This window comes from Pteronotus mesoamericanus, unplaced genomic scaffold, assembly GCF_021234165.1.
Source record: "Pteronotus mesoamericanus isolate MK-2021 breed Mesoamerican mustached bat unplaced genomic scaffold, CSHL_Meso_final contig_730, whole genome shotgun sequence".
Classification (NCBI taxonomy): Eukaryota; Metazoa; Chordata; class Mammalia; order Chiroptera; family Mormoopidae; genus Pteronotus; species Pteronotus mesoamericanus.
In genome coordinates this window covers 207,438-226,800 of record NW_026555246.1, presented here as the reverse complement: position 1 = coordinate 226,800, position 19,363 = coordinate 207,438, and the positions used below count along the sequence as shown (strand labels likewise).

The window sequence follows — 19,363 nt, the reverse complement described above, 5'->3', positions numbered from 1 at the left end:
GAATTTATTGCATGAGTGAATGAATGATGTTGGCTTTCGGCTCTTCCACGGTCTCCTAACCTCTCTAAGCATCTACATTCTCTCTGTAAAATGTGACCATACGTTGTCTTTCTCCCTCAGGATTGATGGGAAGCGTAAGGAAGGTGATGAACACAAATCTGCCCGGTGTCAAATTCTGTAACGGTTTTATTTCTCAACAAGAACTGGCCTTCGGCAGGTGGCGCTAGTAGCCCCACTCAGGCTTGGTGTCGTGTTGGGGGCGGGGCCAGGATTGGGGCGGGGCCGGTAAGGGCGGGGCTAGAACGCGGCAGGGGCGGGGCCAGGAGCTGCGGCGCTGCGTGGCCTGTGCGGCCCAGAATAGTCTTGTCGCCTCCGGCCCCGCCTCCAAGGGCGGGATGTGCACGGCTATTGGCCAATGCAGTAGAGAGTCTGTCACCATTGGCCCGTGGCGCTGTCGGGTTGGCGGGCGGTGTCCAGACGCAGGTGCCGGCCGTAGCTGAGCTAGCGGCGCTGACCGGACTGGCCGGGCCGGGACCTGAGCGGGGGCGAGCAGAGGGTCCTGCGCGGCCTCCCGGCCCGGCCGCGAATCAGGTGGGCACGGGTGGCCGGGCGGGGCCGGAGGACGTCGGTCCGTGGGTCGTCTCCGGGTTCGAGGCCCCAGCCTCACCTCCGGTGGGGCGGCCGGATTCCGACCCTCGGCCTCTGCCTTCCCCTGAACGAGGGGGATTGCAGTCCTCGTCTCGAGGGCGGCGGTAGGTGTCCGAACCTCGGTTTCCGCATCTGTGAAAATGGGTCATCGCAGCGCCAACCTAATGGGGCTGATTCAGGAGATGGCTGATGAAGAGTTTCTGGCACACAGTAGGCGGTCAGTAAGTGGCCAGTGTCTTTCCTCAACCTCCTCCTCAAAGAGGTTCTGCTTGGAAAATAGTAAATACTGTAGTGAACCAGACACTGTATACAAAGGACTTGCTCAGCAGAGTATCTAGCTGTTAGTGGGGGCTCAAAACAGAGTTTATGTGATTGGTTCATTTAATCCTGTAGGGTTCATAATAGGTGCAAGTACTAGATATGATCCTTGTACAGATGAGGAAATCGAGGCTCAGAGAGGTCAAGTTTTTGCCTAGGGCTACACAGCAAGTAAGAACAGAGCTGGTATTCAAACCTGGCCTCCAATGCAGGGCCAGGAAATTACCTGCTTAAGGGCACATAGGAGCCTCTTCTGTGCTGAATGAAGAGGAATGAATGCATTTCACAGGCTCTACATTTATCAAAACAAAACAAGGCAAAAAAAATAGTGAGCATTTACTGAGCACTTACTGTGTGCCAGGCTCTGACTGTGCTTTGTGTTATCGAACCTGACAGTTCTGTAAGCGGATGATGACAATTATAATAAGAGGTAATATTTATTGACTTCTTAATATTAATAGCACTTTGAGCTGGGTATATTTTGACTACCATTTTACAGAAGAGAAAACCGAAGCCAGAGACTGAAGCAGCTGGCCTCAAATCACACTGTGGGGAATGAGTGCCCTCTGACTTCTCTTCCCTGTTTCCTGCCTTCAGTAAAACGAGACTGGAGCAGGTGTGGAAAGGTTATGGTGCCATAGCGTCACCCAGGCAGTTCTAACCAAGGGTGAGCTTCACTTCACTGGAGGAATTGATTCTGGGGGCTCCTTCCCAGGAAGCCCCTCAGCAGACACAGTTCACCAATTCCATCAACTTGATAGAGAAGGATGAGGCCCAGGACATGCAGCATAAGTGACAGAGTCAGGACTTATTAAAAAAAAACCAGGTCGTCCCGGCTCAGTGGGTTGGGAGTCATCCAACAAACTGAAAGGTTGCTGGTTCGATTCCTGGTTAGGGCATATGCCTGGGTTGCAGGCCGCATTCCTGGTTGGGAACTGATGGATGTTTTGCTCATATATTCATGTTTCTCTCCCTCTCTTTCTCCCTCCCTTACCCTCTCTCTAAAAATGAATAAATAAAATCTTAAAAAACAACAACAAAAACAGGTCTTTTGATTCCCAAACCCACTCACTGGACTAACTTTAAATTCTGGCACTGTCCCTTCTTAGCTGTGTGACCTTAAGCAAGTAACTGTCCCTCTCTGAGCCTTTGTCTCAAATGGGAATAATTGTTGGACTTACTTCATAGGTTTGTTGTGAAGACTCAGTGAAATCCATCTCCAAGGCACTGGGCCAAGTTTGCCCAGCAGCCCCAAAGCTGAGTTCAGACTGTCATTCTAACCTTGTGTCCAGCCTTGAGTTTAGTCTCTTCTGAGCCCAGGCCTCTGTGGTTTGCAGTGACCTCTAACCTCTAAACATTTGATTCCCTCCTGGGTGTTGGCAGACCAAGCAACTTTATTCTTCTTCTTCTTTTTTTTTTTTTAAGATTTTATTTATCCTTGGAGGGAGGGGAAGACAGAGAGAAAGAGAAGGAGAGAAACATTGATGTGTGAGAGAAACATTGATTGGTTGCCTCTTGCATGCGTCCCATCTGGGGAACCCATGTGCCCTTGGGGACCAGGCTGCAACCCAGGCATGTGTCCTGACTGGTAATCCAACTGACAACCTTTCACCCTGTGGAACAATGCCCAACCAACTGAGACACGCTGGTCAGGGTGGGACCTTGTTCTTAATAACATAGGTCTGCTCTTACCACAGTAGTGGCTGAAAAATTAACGCAGCCACTCTGCGCCAGACATAGGGCCAGGTGCTGGGGACAGTGGAGAGCAAGTCCAAATCTGTCCCTCCTACACGGAGCTCACTGAAGCATGGAAAACAGACATGGTTATACTAGTAGAAGAAGAAATAAGAGCATCTTGGGGCGGGGCCCATTCTGTGAAGGTGGTAATGTGGACATCAATGGCACTTTGGCTGGGATGGTCAGGGAAGACCTCACTGGGGGGTGACCTTTGAAGGGAACACGTAACTGTTTAGAGTTCGGTGAGCTTCATACAGTACCGGTATTCAGTAAACCCTTAAGAGTGATTGCTGTTATTTTTTCAAAGACTTAATTTATTTTTTATAGAGCGGAGGAAGGAGGGAAACACTCATGTGTGAGAGAAACATTGATCCACCGATCATGTTGGGGCTTCTCGCACCCCCTCAACCCGGGACCTGGCCCTCAACCCAGGCGTGTGCCCTGACTGGAATTGAATCAGTGACCTTTGGGTTCTCAGGCCAGGCTCAGTCCACTGAGCCACACCAGCCAGGGCATTTGCTGATATTATTTTGGCCATTTGCATGCCTTGCATTTGCAGATCTACCAGTGAGTTTTTTCCTTCCTCATAGTAAAAGAAGTGGTAGAGCTAATATATAGGAGCTGTGATGATTCTTGTAATGCCCAATTCCTCGCAAGAATCTTAAGGCTGATCCCTGGAGGGGCAGGAGCATTCCCTTGGATAGGCCATTGGCTCCTCTATGGACCTCTGGGCCGGAAGTTCTGGTTGCGGGCACATGGGAGGGACAGCAGTGTATACAACATGGCAGGCCAGCTGCTGTCCCTCGGAGTTATCTCCATCAGACACTCTTCCTCCTAGTTCCTCCTGCCTCTGGCTGATACTTGTTTATCTGGCCTTGATGTGGAGGCTCAGAAGGGCACATTGGGCCACTCTACTGCTGGCTGAGCTGTTCAGAGGACACCGATCCATTGGCAGACTGTCCTGGTGCAAAAAGTTAGTCAATAACTTATGCTGCTTTCCCCCAACTCTGTCCCTATGGGTCTCAGATTTTAACTGGCAGGGGTTGTCAAAACATACCAAGCTGACTGCGGACTATGCAGCATTTCTGAGGTCTTGGCTCAAAGCTCCTGAGATAAAGGGTGAGGCAACTTGGGGACAGGCATTTAGCTTCAGGGCACCTGCACTGATCTCCACAGGTGTGGAGAGGGGCACCTAATACTTTCATGAAATTTACAGAGGGAAACATGTCAGCTTCTGGCTGGTTCTGGGAGGGACGAAGGGGTTGCCAAGGGTTCTATCTGGCAGGTAAGAGCCCGGAGTGGGGGTCCAAATCCTGCTCAAGTCACCCACCAAGAGCTGACTTTGGATTGCGGCCTGAGGCTCCAGCTGTTTCCCATGGCTTCACCTCCAGGCTTAGAGCAGCCACTCTGTGAGGACAGAGGCTACCAGGGTCCTCCCCAGCCTGGGCCACTTCCTTGATGGCCTGAAGTGTCACATTCAGAGCTGTGCAAGATGCCATGAACCAGATGGGTCGTGATCACTCACCATCCTTGTCTGTGCAGCCAGATGCTAGGTGTGCTCTGCCCCACACAGAGGCAGCTGACCTGTTCTGAGTCCAGCTCTGGGAATTCAGTCCACAGAGAACCAGTGTCCACATGGTTGGTGGGCATGGTTCTGGCATTGGGAGGCACCAAGCAGAGGGCCTGCCACGTACCAGGTGCTCAGTAACTGTTAGGTGCTGTTACTCTATCTGGAAAGGTGAATTTGGGGGTAGCCTGCAAGCTTTGAAGGCTGGACAGGGCTGGCTTTTCTTAGGAGACTTAGCCATTATAACAAGTCCCTATTGTGTGCTAAGCCTGGACTGAGCTCTGTGTGTGATCTCTTTGAATGGTCACAGCCCCTACTGAGCCCCATCTTGCAGAGTGGGCAACCAAGGCTGAGACTGCTGAATCCAAACCCTGCTCTGTGTCCCGCCCACTAACCTGGCCCCTCACCTCCCTATTGGCTTCTCCCCAGGCTCCTGGGACCATGGGTCTAGGGCTCTGAGGTCCCTGTGCTCCCTGTGGCCATGACGACGGGTGACTGCTGCCACCTCCCTGGCTCCCTGTGTGACTGCTCCAACAGCCCCTCCTTCTCCAAGGTCGTGGAGGCCACAGGCCTCGGGCCACCCCAATATGTGGCTCAGGTGACTTCAAGGGAAGGCCGGCTCCTCTCAACTGTCATCCGGGCCTTGGACACGCCAAGGTGAGTAGTGACTGAGCGGCTGTATTTACCTCCACTCACTTCACCCTGTGGGCCCAGTGATTTCTTCCCAGTCTGGGGTCAGAAATCCAGCTGTCTGGATGGGTCAGGGAAAGGAGCCGGGCTGGGCAGGTCTGATTCTTCAGAAAAAGCCAAAACTCCAGGTTGTGACGTGGAATCAGAAGGTGAAATGTGGCAAGCAGCTCATGTTCTGGAGAGGCAGTGTGAGGAAGTGGTTAGAAGTGCAGAGGGTGGCTCCCCGTGCCTGGGCTCACGTGCTGAGGGGAGCCTTCCCTCCCTGTGTGACCTGGGGCAAGTTGCCTCACCCCCACTTCTCTAAGTTGGAGACACAGAGTGACCACAAGTGGGTTTGCCACCTTGTTGGCATTTGAGAAATGTGTTTAGACCTCAGTGTTGGCCTTCCAAGCCCATCTGTGAGCTAAATCTGCGTGGTTCACCAGTTTGTCCTCAGTTCCAAGGAAAAGAGTTTTAAAGCAAACCCCACACCAATTTAAATCCATCTGAAGTCATTAAAATGGTCACCAGTTTTTCAACTTTAATGTATTATTTATTTGCTAGGGCTTAATTCATAAGCTTTTCTCCCAATTTTTTTGTGTTAAAATACACATAATGTTTACCATCATAACCATTTAAAAATTTTTTTTATTGTTCAAATACATTTGTCTCCATTTCCTCGCCACCACTTTCCCCTGCCCCACCCACCCCCACCTCCCACCCTCAGTCCTCCCCCACTTTGGCTTTGTCCGTGGGTTCTTTATACTTGTTACTTGATTTGACCCTTCCCCTTCTTTTCCGTTACCCCCCTCCCTCCTTCCCTCTCCTTACTGTCGGTTTCTTTTCTCTTTCAATGTTGCTGGTTATATTTTCCTTGCTTATTTATTTTGTTGATTAGGTTCCACTTATAGGTGAAAACATATAGTATTTGTCTTTCACCCCCTGGCTTATTTCGCTCAGCATAGTGCTCTCCAGTTCCATCCATGCTGTCGCGAAGGGTAGGAGCTCATTCTTTCTTCTGCTCCGTAGTGTTCCATTGTGTGAATGTACCAGAGTTTTTTGATCCCCTCATTTACTGATGGGCACTTAAGTTGTTTCCAGCACTTGGCTATTGGAAATTGTGCTGCTATGAACATTGGGGTGCATAGGTTCTTTTGAATAGGTGTTTTGGGATTCTTAGAGTATAATCCCAGCAGTGGAATCACTGGGTCAAAAGGCAGTTCCATCTTTAGCTTGTTGAGGAAACTCCACGCTGTTTTCCACAGTGGCTGCACCGGTCTGCATTCCCTCCAACAGTGCACTAGGGTTCCCTTTCCTCCACACCCTCGCCAGCACTTGTTGTTTGTTGATTTGTTTATGGTGGCCATTCTGACTGGTGTGAAGAGGTATCTCATTGTGGTTTTAATTCGCATCTCTCTGATGGCTAGTGATGCTGAGCATCCTTTCATAAGTCTCTGGGTCCTGCTTATATCCTCCTTACAATAGTGTCTGTTCAAGTCCTTTGCCCAGTTTTTTAATTGGGTTGTTTGTCTTCCTGGAGTGGACTTGTGTGAGTTCTTTATATATTTTGGAGATCAAACCCCTGTCTGAGGTATCATTGGCAAATATATTTTCCTATTCTTTTTTTAAGTTTTAAGTTTCGTAATCCATGATAAAATATTTAAAAAATTAAATCCATTATAAAGTCTCAGCAAATAAAATGTGGAACAAATACTCAAGTAAATCAATGAAATAAATGAACATTCTAGAAACAAATGTATATATCTGTCTAATAGTGTAATATATGATTAAATTGCTATTTCTAATCAATGGGGAAAATAAGGCTTATTCAAATAAAGTGTATGGACCACTATTACTTGGAATAAAACAAATATAGAGCCCTATTTCACACATTATACAAAAAATATTCAGGTGAGTTAAAAATCAATATGTAAAATCTAAGGAGTTTTAGGAGAAAATTCAAAATATTTTTCTTACCCTGAAGTAAAATATTTAAACCCAGAAGCTATAAAGTAAAATATTGACAATATGTCAATATATATTGACAATATACAGTAGTATATATATATAAAAAAGATAAAGGACAAGTAATAGAACAGGAAAATATTGGCAACACATTTAAAAAAGGGTTAATAGTTTTTTTAGGGAAAAAATTCTACATTTAATCAAAATGGATAAAGAATACCAAAAAGTCATTTAAAGCTTTTTAAAAATAATAGAAATAGGCAAGAAATATACAGAAACATGCTTAATTTCAACAAATAATAAAGTAACAACTAAAATAACACATCATTGTTACAATCAGATTAATAAGTATTAAAAATATTGGTAATATCAAGTATTGGTGACTGTGAAAGGAACTGGGTATTCTTAGACTCTTTTTCTTCATCTTAAAGCAGTCCCTTTAGCATACCTAGCAATGCTGGTTTGGTGGAGGTGTATTCTTTTAGCCTTCTTTTTCCTGGGAAACTCCTTATTTCACCTTCCATTTTAATTGAGAGCCTTGCTGGGTAGAGCAGTCTTGGTTGGAGGCCTTTGCTTTTCATTCCTTGGAATATTTCTTGGTATTCCCTTCTGGCTTGTAGTGTTTCTGTTGAGAAGTCAGCTGTTAGACGTACTGGGTACTGGGGCTCCCTTGTATTTACTACTTGTTTCTCCCTTGCTTCCTTTAGGATTCTCTGTTTGTCTTTGATATTTGCCATTTTAATTATGATGTGTCTTGGAATGGGCCTCATTGGGTTCCTCTTGAATGGGATCTTTTGTGCTTCCTGGACGTGTCTGACTTTTTCTCTCATCAGATGAGGGAAGTTTTCCATCATTACTTTTTCAAACAGGTTCTCTGTCCCTTCTTCCTCTTCTCCTTCTCGTATCCCTGTTTTACAGATATTACATTTCAGGTTGTCCTGCATTTCCCTAAATGCCTCTTCATTCTTTTTGAGTCTTTTTTCATTTACTTCCTGTTTCTGGGAGCTTTTTTCTACCTTATCCTCCAGGTTGCTGATTCGATCCTCTGCTTCATCTGGCCTGCTTTGATTCATTCTGTTTTGTTCTTCAATTCAGAAATTGTCTTCTTTATTTCCTCTTGCCTCTTATTGATAGTTTCTATATCCTATTTCATGCTGATGTAGTTCGCAGTAAGTTCCTCATAGTTTCCCTGTAGTTTTTGGTAATTCTCTCTGACCTCACTGAGCTCATTGAGTTTCCTTAGAACCATTGTTTTGAACTCAATATCTGACAGTCTACCTGCCTCTATTTCATTTAGTTCTCTTTCTGGGGATTCCTCCTTTCCATTCAAGTGGGGGGTCTTTCTTTGTCTTCCCATCATTTGTGAGATTCTTCTTTTTTTGCTTCTGCTTTTCAATTGATCTGTTTTGACTTTCTGACTTTGTGGTATGAACTTCTATGGAAGGAGACCGCTGTTTTTTCTTTCTGGATCTGCCTCTGATGATGTCAGGTGTAGACCCTGTCTGACCTTAGGCAGTCTGTTCAAGACTTCCAGGAATCTACTGTCTGTGGCTGTCTCCTTCAGTTGTTAATCTAGTTATTCTGCACTCAGCTGTCAGGCTTAGACACCACAGGGTGGGGCAGAATCCCTTTTGGGGGCAGGGTTATTGGGTCCTCTCATGCTGCTACTCAGGGGAGTGGTCTGCCCTGAGCAAGTCAGCGGCTGCCTGTGGGAGAGGAGTCAGCACCGGGATCCCCCTGGCTACTACTCTCTCAGTTCTCTCCCACAAGCCTCCGTCTCCAGTCTTTCCTCAAGTGTGTCTAGACCACTCTGAGGACCCTTTAGCCAGGGATCTACTATCTATGGCTTCCAATCTGCACTCAGCAGTCAGGCCCAAGCACCACCTGGCCAGCGCAGAGTCCTTCCTGGGGGTTTGGCTGTTGTGTCCTCTCACATGGATGCCACTCAGGGGAAGGGTCTGCCTGAGCAAGATACCATCGAAACCATTTTAAGTGCACAGTTCAGTGGTACTAAGTACATTCACATTGTTGGGTAGCCATCACTGTCAACCCATCATCTGTCCCTATATCCCTTTTCATCTTATAAATCTGAATCTCTGTCCTTGTTCCCCCCTACCACCAGCTCTTAGCATCACATCTACTTTCTTTTTTTTTTTATTCTTTAAGATTTTATTTATTTATTTTTAGAGAGAGGGGAGGGAAGGAGAAAGAGTGAGAGTAACATAAATGTGACATCAGTTGCCTCTTGTACACACTCTGACTGTTCCCTGACCAGGAACCGAACCTGCAACCCAGCCATGTGCCCTGACTGTGAATAGAACTGGCGCCCTTTCACTTTGCAGTACAATACCCAAGCTACTGAGCCACACCAGTCTGGGCCCCACATCTACTTTCTATCTCTGTGGATCTGACCCCTCTATGACTTCCAATGAGTAGAATCACACAGTATTTGTCCTTTTCTGTCTGGCTTATTTCACTGAGCATAATGTACCTGAAGTTCATTCACATTGTAGCAGGTGTCAGAATTAATTCCTAAGTTTTTCATTCAAACATAAAAAGAAGCAGATGGAAGCTTTGCAGGGCTTTGGAGGGAGCTCATTGCCACTCTTTGCCTGGTGTCACTTCCCCCAGGAAGTCTTGGCCCAGGTGAGATTGGGAGTTTTCCTTCCAGCTTTCTCCAAGGCAGGTTTGTATTTTTCCCATTTATTTATTTATGTACTTATTTATTTATTTATTTTACTTTTTAATGTATTTTTTTTAATCCTCACCCAAGGATATGTTTATTGATCTTAAAGAGAGAGGTGGGAAGAGAGAGAGAGGGAGAGAGAGAGAAATATTGAAGTGAGAGAGAAACATCAATTGGCTGCCTCCCATATGCACCCCTACCAGGGATCAAACCTGCAACGTAGGTATGTGCCCTGCCCAGGGATCTTACCTACAACCTTTTGGTGTGTGGGACAGCATTCCAACCAGCTGAGCCACTCAGCCAGGGTTATGTTGTCTTTCTTAAAATGTACTTTTAATTATAATTTACATACAGTATTATATTAGTTTCAGGTATACAACCTTGTGATTTAACATTTATGTACCTTACACAAAGCGATCGCCACAATAAGTCTAGTGACATGGTCATTATAATATTATTGACTGTTTTCCCTATGCTGTACACTATGTCCCCATGACTTATTTTATAACTGGAAGTTTGTACTTTTTTTTTTTAAGATTTTATTTATTTATTTTTAGAGGGGGAGGGAAGGAGAAAGAGGGAAAGAAACATCAATGTGTGGTTGCCTCTTGTGTGCCCCTTACTGGGGACCTGACCCGCAACCCAGGCATGTGCCCTTGACTGGGAATCGAACCAGCGACCCTTTGGTTTGCAGGCCAGCACTCAGTCCACTGAGCCACACCAGCCAGGGCAGAAGTTTGTACTTCCTAATCACCTTACCCTTTTTCACCCATCACTTCACCCTAGTCCCCTGTGGCAATGATCAGTGTGTTCTCTACGAGTTTGTTTCTGTTTTGTTTTTTCCTTTATTTTGTTCTTAGATGCCACATATAAGTGAAATCGTATGGCATTTGTCTTTCTCTGACTTCACTTAGCTTACCCTCTAGGTCTATTCATGTTGTCACACATGGTAAGATTTCATTTTTTTAATGGCTGAATAATATTCTATCACATATATGAATCACATCTTCTTTATCCATTTGTTTATTGATGGACATCTAGGTTGTTTCCATATCTTGGCTATTGTAAATAATGCTGCAATGAACGTAGGGGTGCACATGCCTTTTTCAGTTGGTTTTCTTTGTTCCCATCAGATAAATGCTCAGAAGTGGAATTGCTGGGTCATATGGCAACTTTATTTTTAACTTTTTGAGGAATTTCCATGTTGTTTTCCTTACTGGCTACACAGGCTTACAGGGTGTTAGCTTTTAAGTCTGTATTTCCATCAGATCCCTTGGAGGCAAGACTGTGTTTTGGTTGGGAGTAAGGGGACACTTGGCAAGCCCAGGGGCCCCCTAGCCAGAGCTGCCTGGGAAGGGGGATGGGGAGGAGGGTGACCAAAGCTGGGGTCTCCCTATATGGGGCTTGTCAGGGGCACTCAGTGAGTTGGCCCCACCTTGCCCCACCCTCCCTCGTGATATACGGGGAAACTAAGGCCCAGAGGGAGGCAGACATTTACCTGCCAGTGTCACTAAGTAGAACTGAGGTTTGAAACCAGGGCTCCTGGTAGAGTGAGGGAGAAGCAGGGGAGAAGCTCATGGGTCCGACCAGCCTCCCCCACTTCCCTCAGAGACCCAGGCACGTGGTGGGGAACAGAGCACCCTCTCTGCTCTCAAGCTGGTAGCCAGGATAGCCACGCCCTCTGAGACCACCAAGCCCTCCAGATCAGCCCCTGAGCCACTCTGCCGCAGCTTCTCCTCCCCTCTGCCGCTGATACAACCCAACCCCAGCCTGTCCAGGATGAAGGCCGGGGTAGATGAGTCCTTTCCAGAGAGAAAGCCACTGCTTTTCCAAAGAGCGGTCATCATCCAGAGATGCGGTTTCCCTCCAGCCTCCCCAGGAGTAAATGAGGATCTTCCCGCTGCTGCCAGCAGCTACTGGGGCCTGGTAGAGGCCTCGCAAGCAGTTCATCATTCACTTGCTCACCCCTTCCCCCCATAACTCCTTCTCCTGGCCAGCCTCTGCCATCTGAGAGCATCAGGGTCGGGGCTCAAAGATTTAACACTCAGCGCCTTCATAATAATCAAGCCTTCCATTTTGTTTCAAAGGAGACCCTGATTCCTGAGGCCCACGACAAAGACTAGCTTGGGTGGAAAGTTCTGGACACTTAAGCCTGCAGAAGCCAAAGAGGAAGGCCCAGGTGTTGTCACCAGGGCCCAGGATAACCCACCAGCACTCAGGCTTGGGGCAAGCGTCCAGGGCCCCGCTGGCCCCCGAGCCTTCGGTGCTCCTGCCCACCAGTCCATGAGTGGGCGCAGGCCCTGCTGGAAGCTCCGCAGAGCATTTCTGCATCCCCAGCCCTTCTGCCTGGCCTTCCCCCACTGCCTCTCCCCTGGCTCTCATCTCTTCCCTGGGTCACATTCTCCCTTCCCCTCTTGTGCTTGCCGCATTCCTGGGGCAGCACGCCGGGAGCTGTGCGTGTCGCTCCCGCTCCTCGCTCTGTTTCCTTCCTGTCTGTTCATGGGCGTTATTTTCCTGCCAGAATTTCCAGAGTGAAGCCCATTTCTATTTTCCCACCATCTGTGGCAGGCAGCATACATACTGGTAGCACAGCGGCCATGGGTCCACAGGCCCTAGAGCAAGACTTCCCAGCTTTGCAGATCACTAGGTGTGAGAGTTTGCATAACTGAGTTTACTCCTTGAAGTCCCAGTTTCCCCATCTCTGGAATGGGGCTCCTTCCTCGTAGGCTCCCTGTGAGAATGAGACAAATGAATCCAAGACATTAAACTTGAAAGAGCGCTCAGTACGTAAGTACTCAATCAAAAATCTGTTTTTGTTTTGTTTTTCTCTCTGAACTTGCTCCCCCAAAATAGGATTTCCCAAGACAGACCCGAAGCTGATGTGGCTCTTCCTCAAGGTTCTTGTCACTTCCACTTCCCAAGACTGGGTTCTGGAGCTGGATTTTTTTTTTCTTGTGAACTTTGTGTGGGGGAGGGGCTAGAATCAGGGTTTGGGTGAGAATGTAGCCAGGAGTGTGAGAAAGCAACACCCCGTGCAGGGCTGGTGACTGAAGGCAGATACAAGGGGTCAGCTCAGCTTTTTGGTTTCAAAGCAGCCAGGCCTCTAGCAGGAACTGCTGAGAAAAGAACAGAAAACGGTTTCCAAGGGAAAACTGGTGTTTTCTGGAAAACTGCTCTCTTGCTCCTCCTCCTTCACATGTTCCACAATCCTTAATGTGCAGAAATGTCTGAAAAACAATGACTCATGTGCTAGACAGCCTCTAGGCCCCCCCCAAGGCCACGCCCACAGCCTTCGGCGCTGCCCCAGGAAGGACCAGCGTCCCCAGAGACAGGCGAGGATTGAGACTGTCCTGAAGGGGCTCTGCGATGCTGCCTGAGTCTGTCTTCTGAGCTCACAGGGCAGAGGAGCAGGGGAGCTCTTCTGCCTGGACACACAGGTTTTGTAGGTGGCATGGTCTTCAGGTGTGGCTAGGTCCATCACCTCTGATCAGTCTCCTAAAGAATCCAACCTTCCCTGTCTCTTGCCTCTGCTTTCTTCTGTTTGTCTATGTTTGGCATCATTCACAGACTCCACGTGGAGACCATGCTGCCGCCAGAAGCTCTAGACTTACATCATTCATGCTGCCTGTAGTTAAGGCGGGGGGAGGGTAGAATTTCAGGAATCAATTCCCTGTGGCTCGGATTGCATCACGCATGACCTGAGTTGGTCTTGTGCCCAACTGCATGTGGTGTTTTGATTGGTCGGGCCTGAGGTCATCGGGGTGTCATCAGCTCTGCCCCAGTCCTTGAGGACCAAGAGTTAAGCATGGAGCCGTTGTCCAGGACAACCAGGGTAGTACTGCAGGAAAAGGAGTGGATGCCGGGCAGACAGGTGTAAAAAGGCGCTGCAGGATTCCTGGCGAGAGAGCATGTCGCTCCACCTGTGGGAGTCTGAGAAGGCTTCCCAAAGGAAAGGACATTTGGAGCTGGGTATTGAAGGATGGATAGGAGTTTGCTAAGTGGCTTGCAGTCCAATGAGTAGTGAAGCAGACATAGGCAGGAAGCCTGATTGTGGCTCATGTGTCCCATCTTTTTGTCCAGCGATGGTCCCTTCTGCCGGATCTGCCATGAGGGAGCGAATGGGGAGAGCTTGCTGTCTCCATGTGGCTGCACCGGCACACTGGGCACCGTGCACAAGAGCTGTCTGGAGAGGTGGCTTTCCTCATCCAACACCAGCTACTGCGAGCTGTGCCACACGGAGTTTGCAGTGGAGAAGCGGCCCCGGCCCCTCACAGAGGTACGCTTAGTAGCCGGTGGTTGGAGCGGGCAAAGGGGAGGAAGGCAGGCATGGGTCCAGATGAGAAAACTGCCCTGGAGGGTCCTGGTGGGCGGCGGGAGCAACTTCTCTGTACGGGTGGACCTCTTTCTTTCCTCCTCCCACCCCAGGGGAGAGCCCACTGATGGGGGTGTGGAACTCAGCCTGAGGTCCCAGACCTGACAAACCATGTGCCCCTTCCCTGATTTGGTCACTTCAGGTGACCTCTGAGAACTGAGGAACCCGGGGAAGGGCATTCTTGGCAGAGGGCACAGCAAGTGCCAAGGCCCTGCAACCAGAAAGAGCTTACTCTTTCTGACAAAGCCCAGGGGCTAGTGTGGAGCAAGTTAAAGCAGCGGGAGAGTAGCCTGGAAGGAGGCAGTAGTGGCCACACGGGGCTCGCAGACCGTGCCTGGGGAGTTAGACTTTAGCCTGACAGGGATGTGTCAGGGCAGAGACAGGGCATTCCCAGGCGTGGCCGGTGTCTCCCTGCTCCCTAGAGCCCTGCTGCCTACCTGGGTGCCCTTCAGGCTCTTCCCTGCCCAGCTTGGCGGGGGGTGGCCGAGAGCTGCAGGGTGACGACCCCGGGCCAAGGTGTGGGCTCCCGGGCAGGGCCCTGGCCCACCTGGGAGCGTGGCTCCCAGGAGAACAGTGGGAGGGAGAGCTCGCCCTGCCGGCAGCCCCCTTCTCCCTCACGCTCCAGCCACACGGGCTTCTCCCCGCCGTACTCTGTCCAGGTCGCACACTCCCAACTCAGGGCCTTTGCACCTGCTGTTCCTGCCGCCTGGAGTGCCGTCTTCCCCATTCTTCTCATGGCTCCTTCTGCTCATCTGGTCCTCACTGTCATCTCCTCGGCAAGGCCTTCCCCTCTTTGAGCTCCTGCTCCATTTTGTACCTCACCCCACTGGCAGGGCGCTCCGGGAGGGCGGGGCCCCTTTCTGTCCGGTTTACCGGAGCTTCATGAGTGAAGCGCCTTTCTCTCGCTCAGTCACCTGTGGCAGGCAGTGTGTAGCACAGCGGGCAAGGGCACACAGGCCCTGGGGCGAGACTTCCTGGCTTCCGGTCCCCGCCTCGTGGGCGATTAGCTGTGCGAGTTGGCACAGGTGAGTTAGCCCCTCTGTGCCTCAGTGCCCTCATCTGTAAAATGGGGCACAGGTGCCAGCGGGACCTGGCTCAGCATAGGCTCACTAAGTATGTGTTAGAAGGGAAGGAGGGAGGGCGGCGCCAGGCAGGAGCCTGGGCCCACAGGGCCCAATGGCCAGGTGGGGCAGGGTCTGGAGGTCTCGCACCCCATCCCTAGGTGGGGCTAGCGGGAGGGTGGTCCGTAGTCCCTCTCAGCAGTTCCCCCTTTCCTTACCCCCTGCAGTGGCTGAAGGACCCGGGGCCTCGGACAGAGAAGCGGACACTGTGTTGTGACATGGTGTGTTTCCTGTTCATCACACCTCTGGCCACCATCTCGGGCTGGCTGTGCCTGCGCGGGGCCCAGGACCACCTCCGGCTCCACAGCCGACTTGAGGCCGTGGGGCTCATCGCCCTCACCATCGCCCTCTTCACCATCTACGTCCTCTGGACGCTGGTGAGTGGCTGTCAGCCAGAGGGCAGGTGTCTAGGGGTCTCCAGCTTGGAGCAGCCAGGCCAGGGGTTTGGTCGGTGGCTTGTGGGGAATCCCTGCCTGTCTCTCCGTGTGGCCCTGGGTGGAACTCCAGATTCTGAGCCCAACCAAGGTTTAGGGAAGCCTGAACTGGGGGTGAGCCTTCTGCCCCAAGGAGACCAGGCGCTGGATCATCAATGCTGAGCGCAGGCCCCGCCACCCACTAGCCCACCCAGACTGGGCTGCGCAGAGGGGAGAGGGGAGTGGGGAGGTAAGGAGGTGGGAGAGGGGAGGAGGGGACGGAAGGACAAAGACCAAAAGACAGAGAGAAGGAGCAGGAGATGGAGAAACCAAGAGAGGGGGAGATCAAGAGAAGAGAGAAAAAGCAACTGAAAGAGAGAGGAGGGGACTGAGGGGAGGAGTTGTTCCAGGCCTCTGGAAGGCCTTAGAACCCTCGCTCAGAGAGAAAAGGGGCCCCCAAAGCCTCACTCCTCTGATATAGCCACTGTTGTCTGCCTGTAGGGGCATTCCCTCCTCAAAAATTATTTTTCATTGCATTCACAAGCACGTGTGTGTGTGTGTGTGTGTGTGTGTGTGTGTATTTTAATACAAATAGGATGCCATAGATACTGCTTTGCAGTCTGCTTGTTTCCTCTTTGCTAATGCCCTTTCAAAAGAAAAAGGCAGCCACCCAGCGATCGTTCATTCTATGGACGTATAACGTTGATTTAACTAATCCTTCTTGATTCGGTCAGGGGTGCTGTCGAGTGTTTGTTTTTCTTCCCTTTTTTTATGCCGTTATGGACAGTGCTTTGGGCACCACCCATGCAACTGTTTCTTGGAACTTGCTTGGTCAAAGTATGTGACCACTGACATTTATTTAAACATGATTTTTATAGACTTTATTTATTAGAGTTCTAATATATTCTCTCTCTTACACAGACAGCCCTCCCCCCCGCCATTCCTCTATCAACACGTCACCAAAGGATACATTTTTTACAGTTAATGAATCTCCATTAATAAATCATTATCCCCCAAAATCCACAGATCACATGAGGGCTCATCCTGGTGTTCTTCATTGTATGGGTTTGGGCAAATGTATCGTGGCATGTGTTCACCATTGCACTATCATACCGCGTAGCTTCACTGCCCTAAGAGTCCTCCGAGTCCTGCCTATTCACTCCTCCTTCCCCACCCTTAGCTCCAGACAATGGCTGATTCCTTTACTGTCTCCATAGTTTCCCATTTTCTAGGATGTCGTAGTAGAGTTGGGATTATGCAGCTTGTAGCCTTTTCAGATTGGCTCTCCTTTTACTTAGTAACATACCTTTAAGGTTCCTCCATGTCTTTTCACAGCTGGATAGCTCCTTTCTTTTTAGCGCTGAATAATATTTCATCATCTGCTGTCCCAAAGTTTATCTATTCACCTACCGAAGGACATCTTTGTGGCTTCCAAGTTTTGGCAGTTACATTACCCCATTGACATTTAGTCCCTTCCAAGAGGCTGTACCACTTCACTCTCACCCTCTGAGAGCGCCCTCACCCACTTTGCAGGGCCCTGACCGCTGGTGGGGACTCTCTCCAGGAGAGTGAATGGGGTTGTGTGCATAGTGTGCATGAAGAAGACCTGGCGGCTGTCTCTGCTTCTGGAAGCATGAGCCCGGCCCTGGCGTGGGCCAAGGCCAGTGCCTCAGGGGCCCAGTTTCCCCGCTTGGGGTGCAGGCCCCCCAGCCGGCCTTCCCACTCATCCCTGTACTGCCCCGCAGGTCTCCTTCCGCTATCATTGCCAGCTGTACTCTGAGTGGAGAAGGACCAACCAGAAAGTTCACCTGAAGATCCGGGACACGGACGGCTCTGAGGCTGCCCAGCACTCCCTGCTGGCAACTGGATTCTTGAAGAAGGTGGCGGAGGAGACACCTGTGTGAAGGCTGGGCTGGCTGGGCTGGCAGGGCTGGAGGCAGCTGACGATGCCCTGGCGTTTGGTAGGATGGAAACCGCCCGACCCTTCCTGCATGGCCAGAATGCTTCTTAGGCCAGGAGACGCCAAGTGGAGCTGATTCTGTGATCCTGTGTGAAGATACTTTCAGATTGTCTTGCACACTGTTGTATATGAGGAGGACAGGTGGAAGCGGTCCTGAGCTTCACACTGAGCAGGCACCTTGATCTCGTTCTGAGGTCCACTGGGCCCCTTGAGGGCCAGCAGCCGTGGCCGTAGGCTAGCTGAGGGCGCCCATGGGGCGGGAGGTTCCGCAAGCTTCTTGCACTTCTCTGCGCCTGGCAGGCTCACTTTCCTGGCACCCTCAACTTTATAAAGTTGCACCAAGTTTCAAAACCCCACCCCGAATGAATAAAAGGAGCCCTTACTGGTTAAAATGGATTTGTCAATTATATTTCAGAACTGAAGCCTCAAAGTGAGGGACGTGGGACCGAGGGGAGTCAGGGACCACACAGAGGTTAGAAACATGCACTGGGCTGGTTGGAGGCATCTATTGCAAAACACAGCAGAAGACACCAAGTCTGAGTTTTCTAGTGAGGAGCAGGTAGCAGGGTTATATAATAATGATTTAAAAGAAATATATATGCTCTAGCTGGTGTGGCTCAGTGGATTGAGTGCCGGCCTGCAAACCAAAGGGTTGCCGGTTCGATTCCCAGTCAGGGCGCACGCCTGGGTTGCAGGCCAGGTCCCCAGCAGGGGCATGCGAAATGCAACCACACACTGATGTTTCTCTCCCTCTCTTTCTCCCTCTCTAAAAAATAAATTTAAAAAAAGTCTTTAAAATAAATATGCATAAGAACAGTTCCCACTTTACATCTACTGTGGGCCAGATACCATGCTGAGCCCTTTACACTCATTTATAACTGATGTTCACACTTAACCGAGAGTCACTCTGGATAAGGCTCAGTTCAGAACCTTGACAGGCTTCCTCCGGCTCTCAGTAGCATTCTTGGCAGAGGAATGGGTGTTACCTCCCCTTTACAGATGCAAAGACTGAGGCCCAGAGCAGGGAAGCCTCTGTCTAAGGTCCCACAGTTCTGGGAAGCAGAGTTGGGACTGATCACGGGTCTGCATGGCCCCAGTGCTGAGCTTTGTGCTTCCTCTTCCAGGAGGACTCGGGAAAGAAGCAGGAGAGGGTCATGCTAATAATAGCAGCCACTTCCTGAGCACTTTCTGAGCCTTTGACATTTGAGGGTCCTCTGCACCAGGCCACGTTGAAGACTCAGAGCAGCCCTGAAGGGTAGGGGTTGTCTGATTAATTCCATCGACAGATGAGCAAAATGGGGCTCAGAGCAGTGGGTCACTTGCCCACAGTCATTCATTCCTGATGGGCCTACCACAGTTCTGTTGTTTTTCCCATGAATCCCTGTCTGGTCTGTGACTCACCCACAGAGGAAGAAAAACCCTTTCTACCCAGACTAGATGGGCAAGGGGAGGCCAGCCTGGCTGTGGAGTGGAGGAAACAGCAAAGAGCGAAGGCCTGGGGACTGGAACCTGTGTGGCCTGTAGGAGGAGCAGCATGGCCGACGATGTTGCTGGGGCAATGTGACTGAGGGGCAGAGGGGTAAGAGGGGCAGTTAGATAGACATGCAGGTCTTTGAACGTACCTGCTGGTGTGTGGAAACTTGGGGTTAGACTCTTCTCAGCTCTGCAGCTGCTCACTCTCTGCTGAGGCCTAGCACCCACCTCTCCAGACTGCTTTTGGAGTGTGGTGCTCCTGGGTGTAAAGAGGCCCCAGGATATGCCATCATGAAAAGAGAAAGCTGTTTCCTTTGCAAATCTTGTCTAATACTCTCAATTGTGTCCAGGAGAAAGTTGTAGGTTGGTGCTAGGCTGTCTTTAATGATCCGTAACCCCAGCAAAGAGAGAGCAAGCCTTAGGCTCAGAGCCTT

General features: G+C 49.9%; 1 protein-coding gene across 3 annotated transcripts; it reads left to right on the top strand.

Annotated features, from left to right (window-relative positions):
• Positions 1 to 470: 470 nt before the first annotated feature.
• Positions 471 to 17,848, top strand: MARCHF2 (membrane associated ring-CH-type finger 2). 3 transcript variants are annotated; one of them, XM_054583325.1, is made up of 5 exons: positions 471 to 591; positions 4,700 to 4,927; positions 13,671 to 13,866; positions 15,251 to 15,460; positions 17,242 to 17,848. In XM_054583325.1, the coding sequence occupies exons 2-5, from the start codon at positions 4,752 to 4,754 to the stop codon at positions 17,398 to 17,400; spliced, it is 741 nt and encodes a 246-aa protein (XP_054439300.1). In that variant the 5' UTR covers positions 471 to 591; positions 4,700 to 4,751; the 3' UTR covers positions 17,401 to 17,848. The 3 variants fall into 3 exon arrangements, with proteins under 3 accessions (XP_054439300.1, XP_054439301.1, XP_054439302.1); XM_054583326.1 differs by lacking the exon at positions 471 to 591 and adding an exon at positions 603 to 752; XM_054583327.1 differs by lacking the exon at positions 471 to 591 and adding an exon at positions 766 to 865.
• The last annotated feature ends 1,515 nt before the right edge of the window (positions 17,849 to 19,363 follow it).

Excerpts from the sequence above, each read along its gene's own strand:
- MARCHF2 (XM_054583325.1), top strand. The coding sequence starts at position 4,752 with ATGACGACGGGTGACTGCTGCCACCTCCCTGGCTCCCTGTGTGACTGC. Across the intron at positions 4,928-13,670 it reads CGGGCCTTGGACACGCCAAG|CGATGGTCCCTTCTGCCGGA; the intron begins GTGAGTAGTGAC and ends CTTTTTGTCCAG. Across the intron at positions 13,867-15,250 it reads GGCCCCGGCCCCTCACAGAG|TGGCTGAAGGACCCGGGGCC; the intron begins GTACGCTTAGTA and ends TACCCCCTGCAG.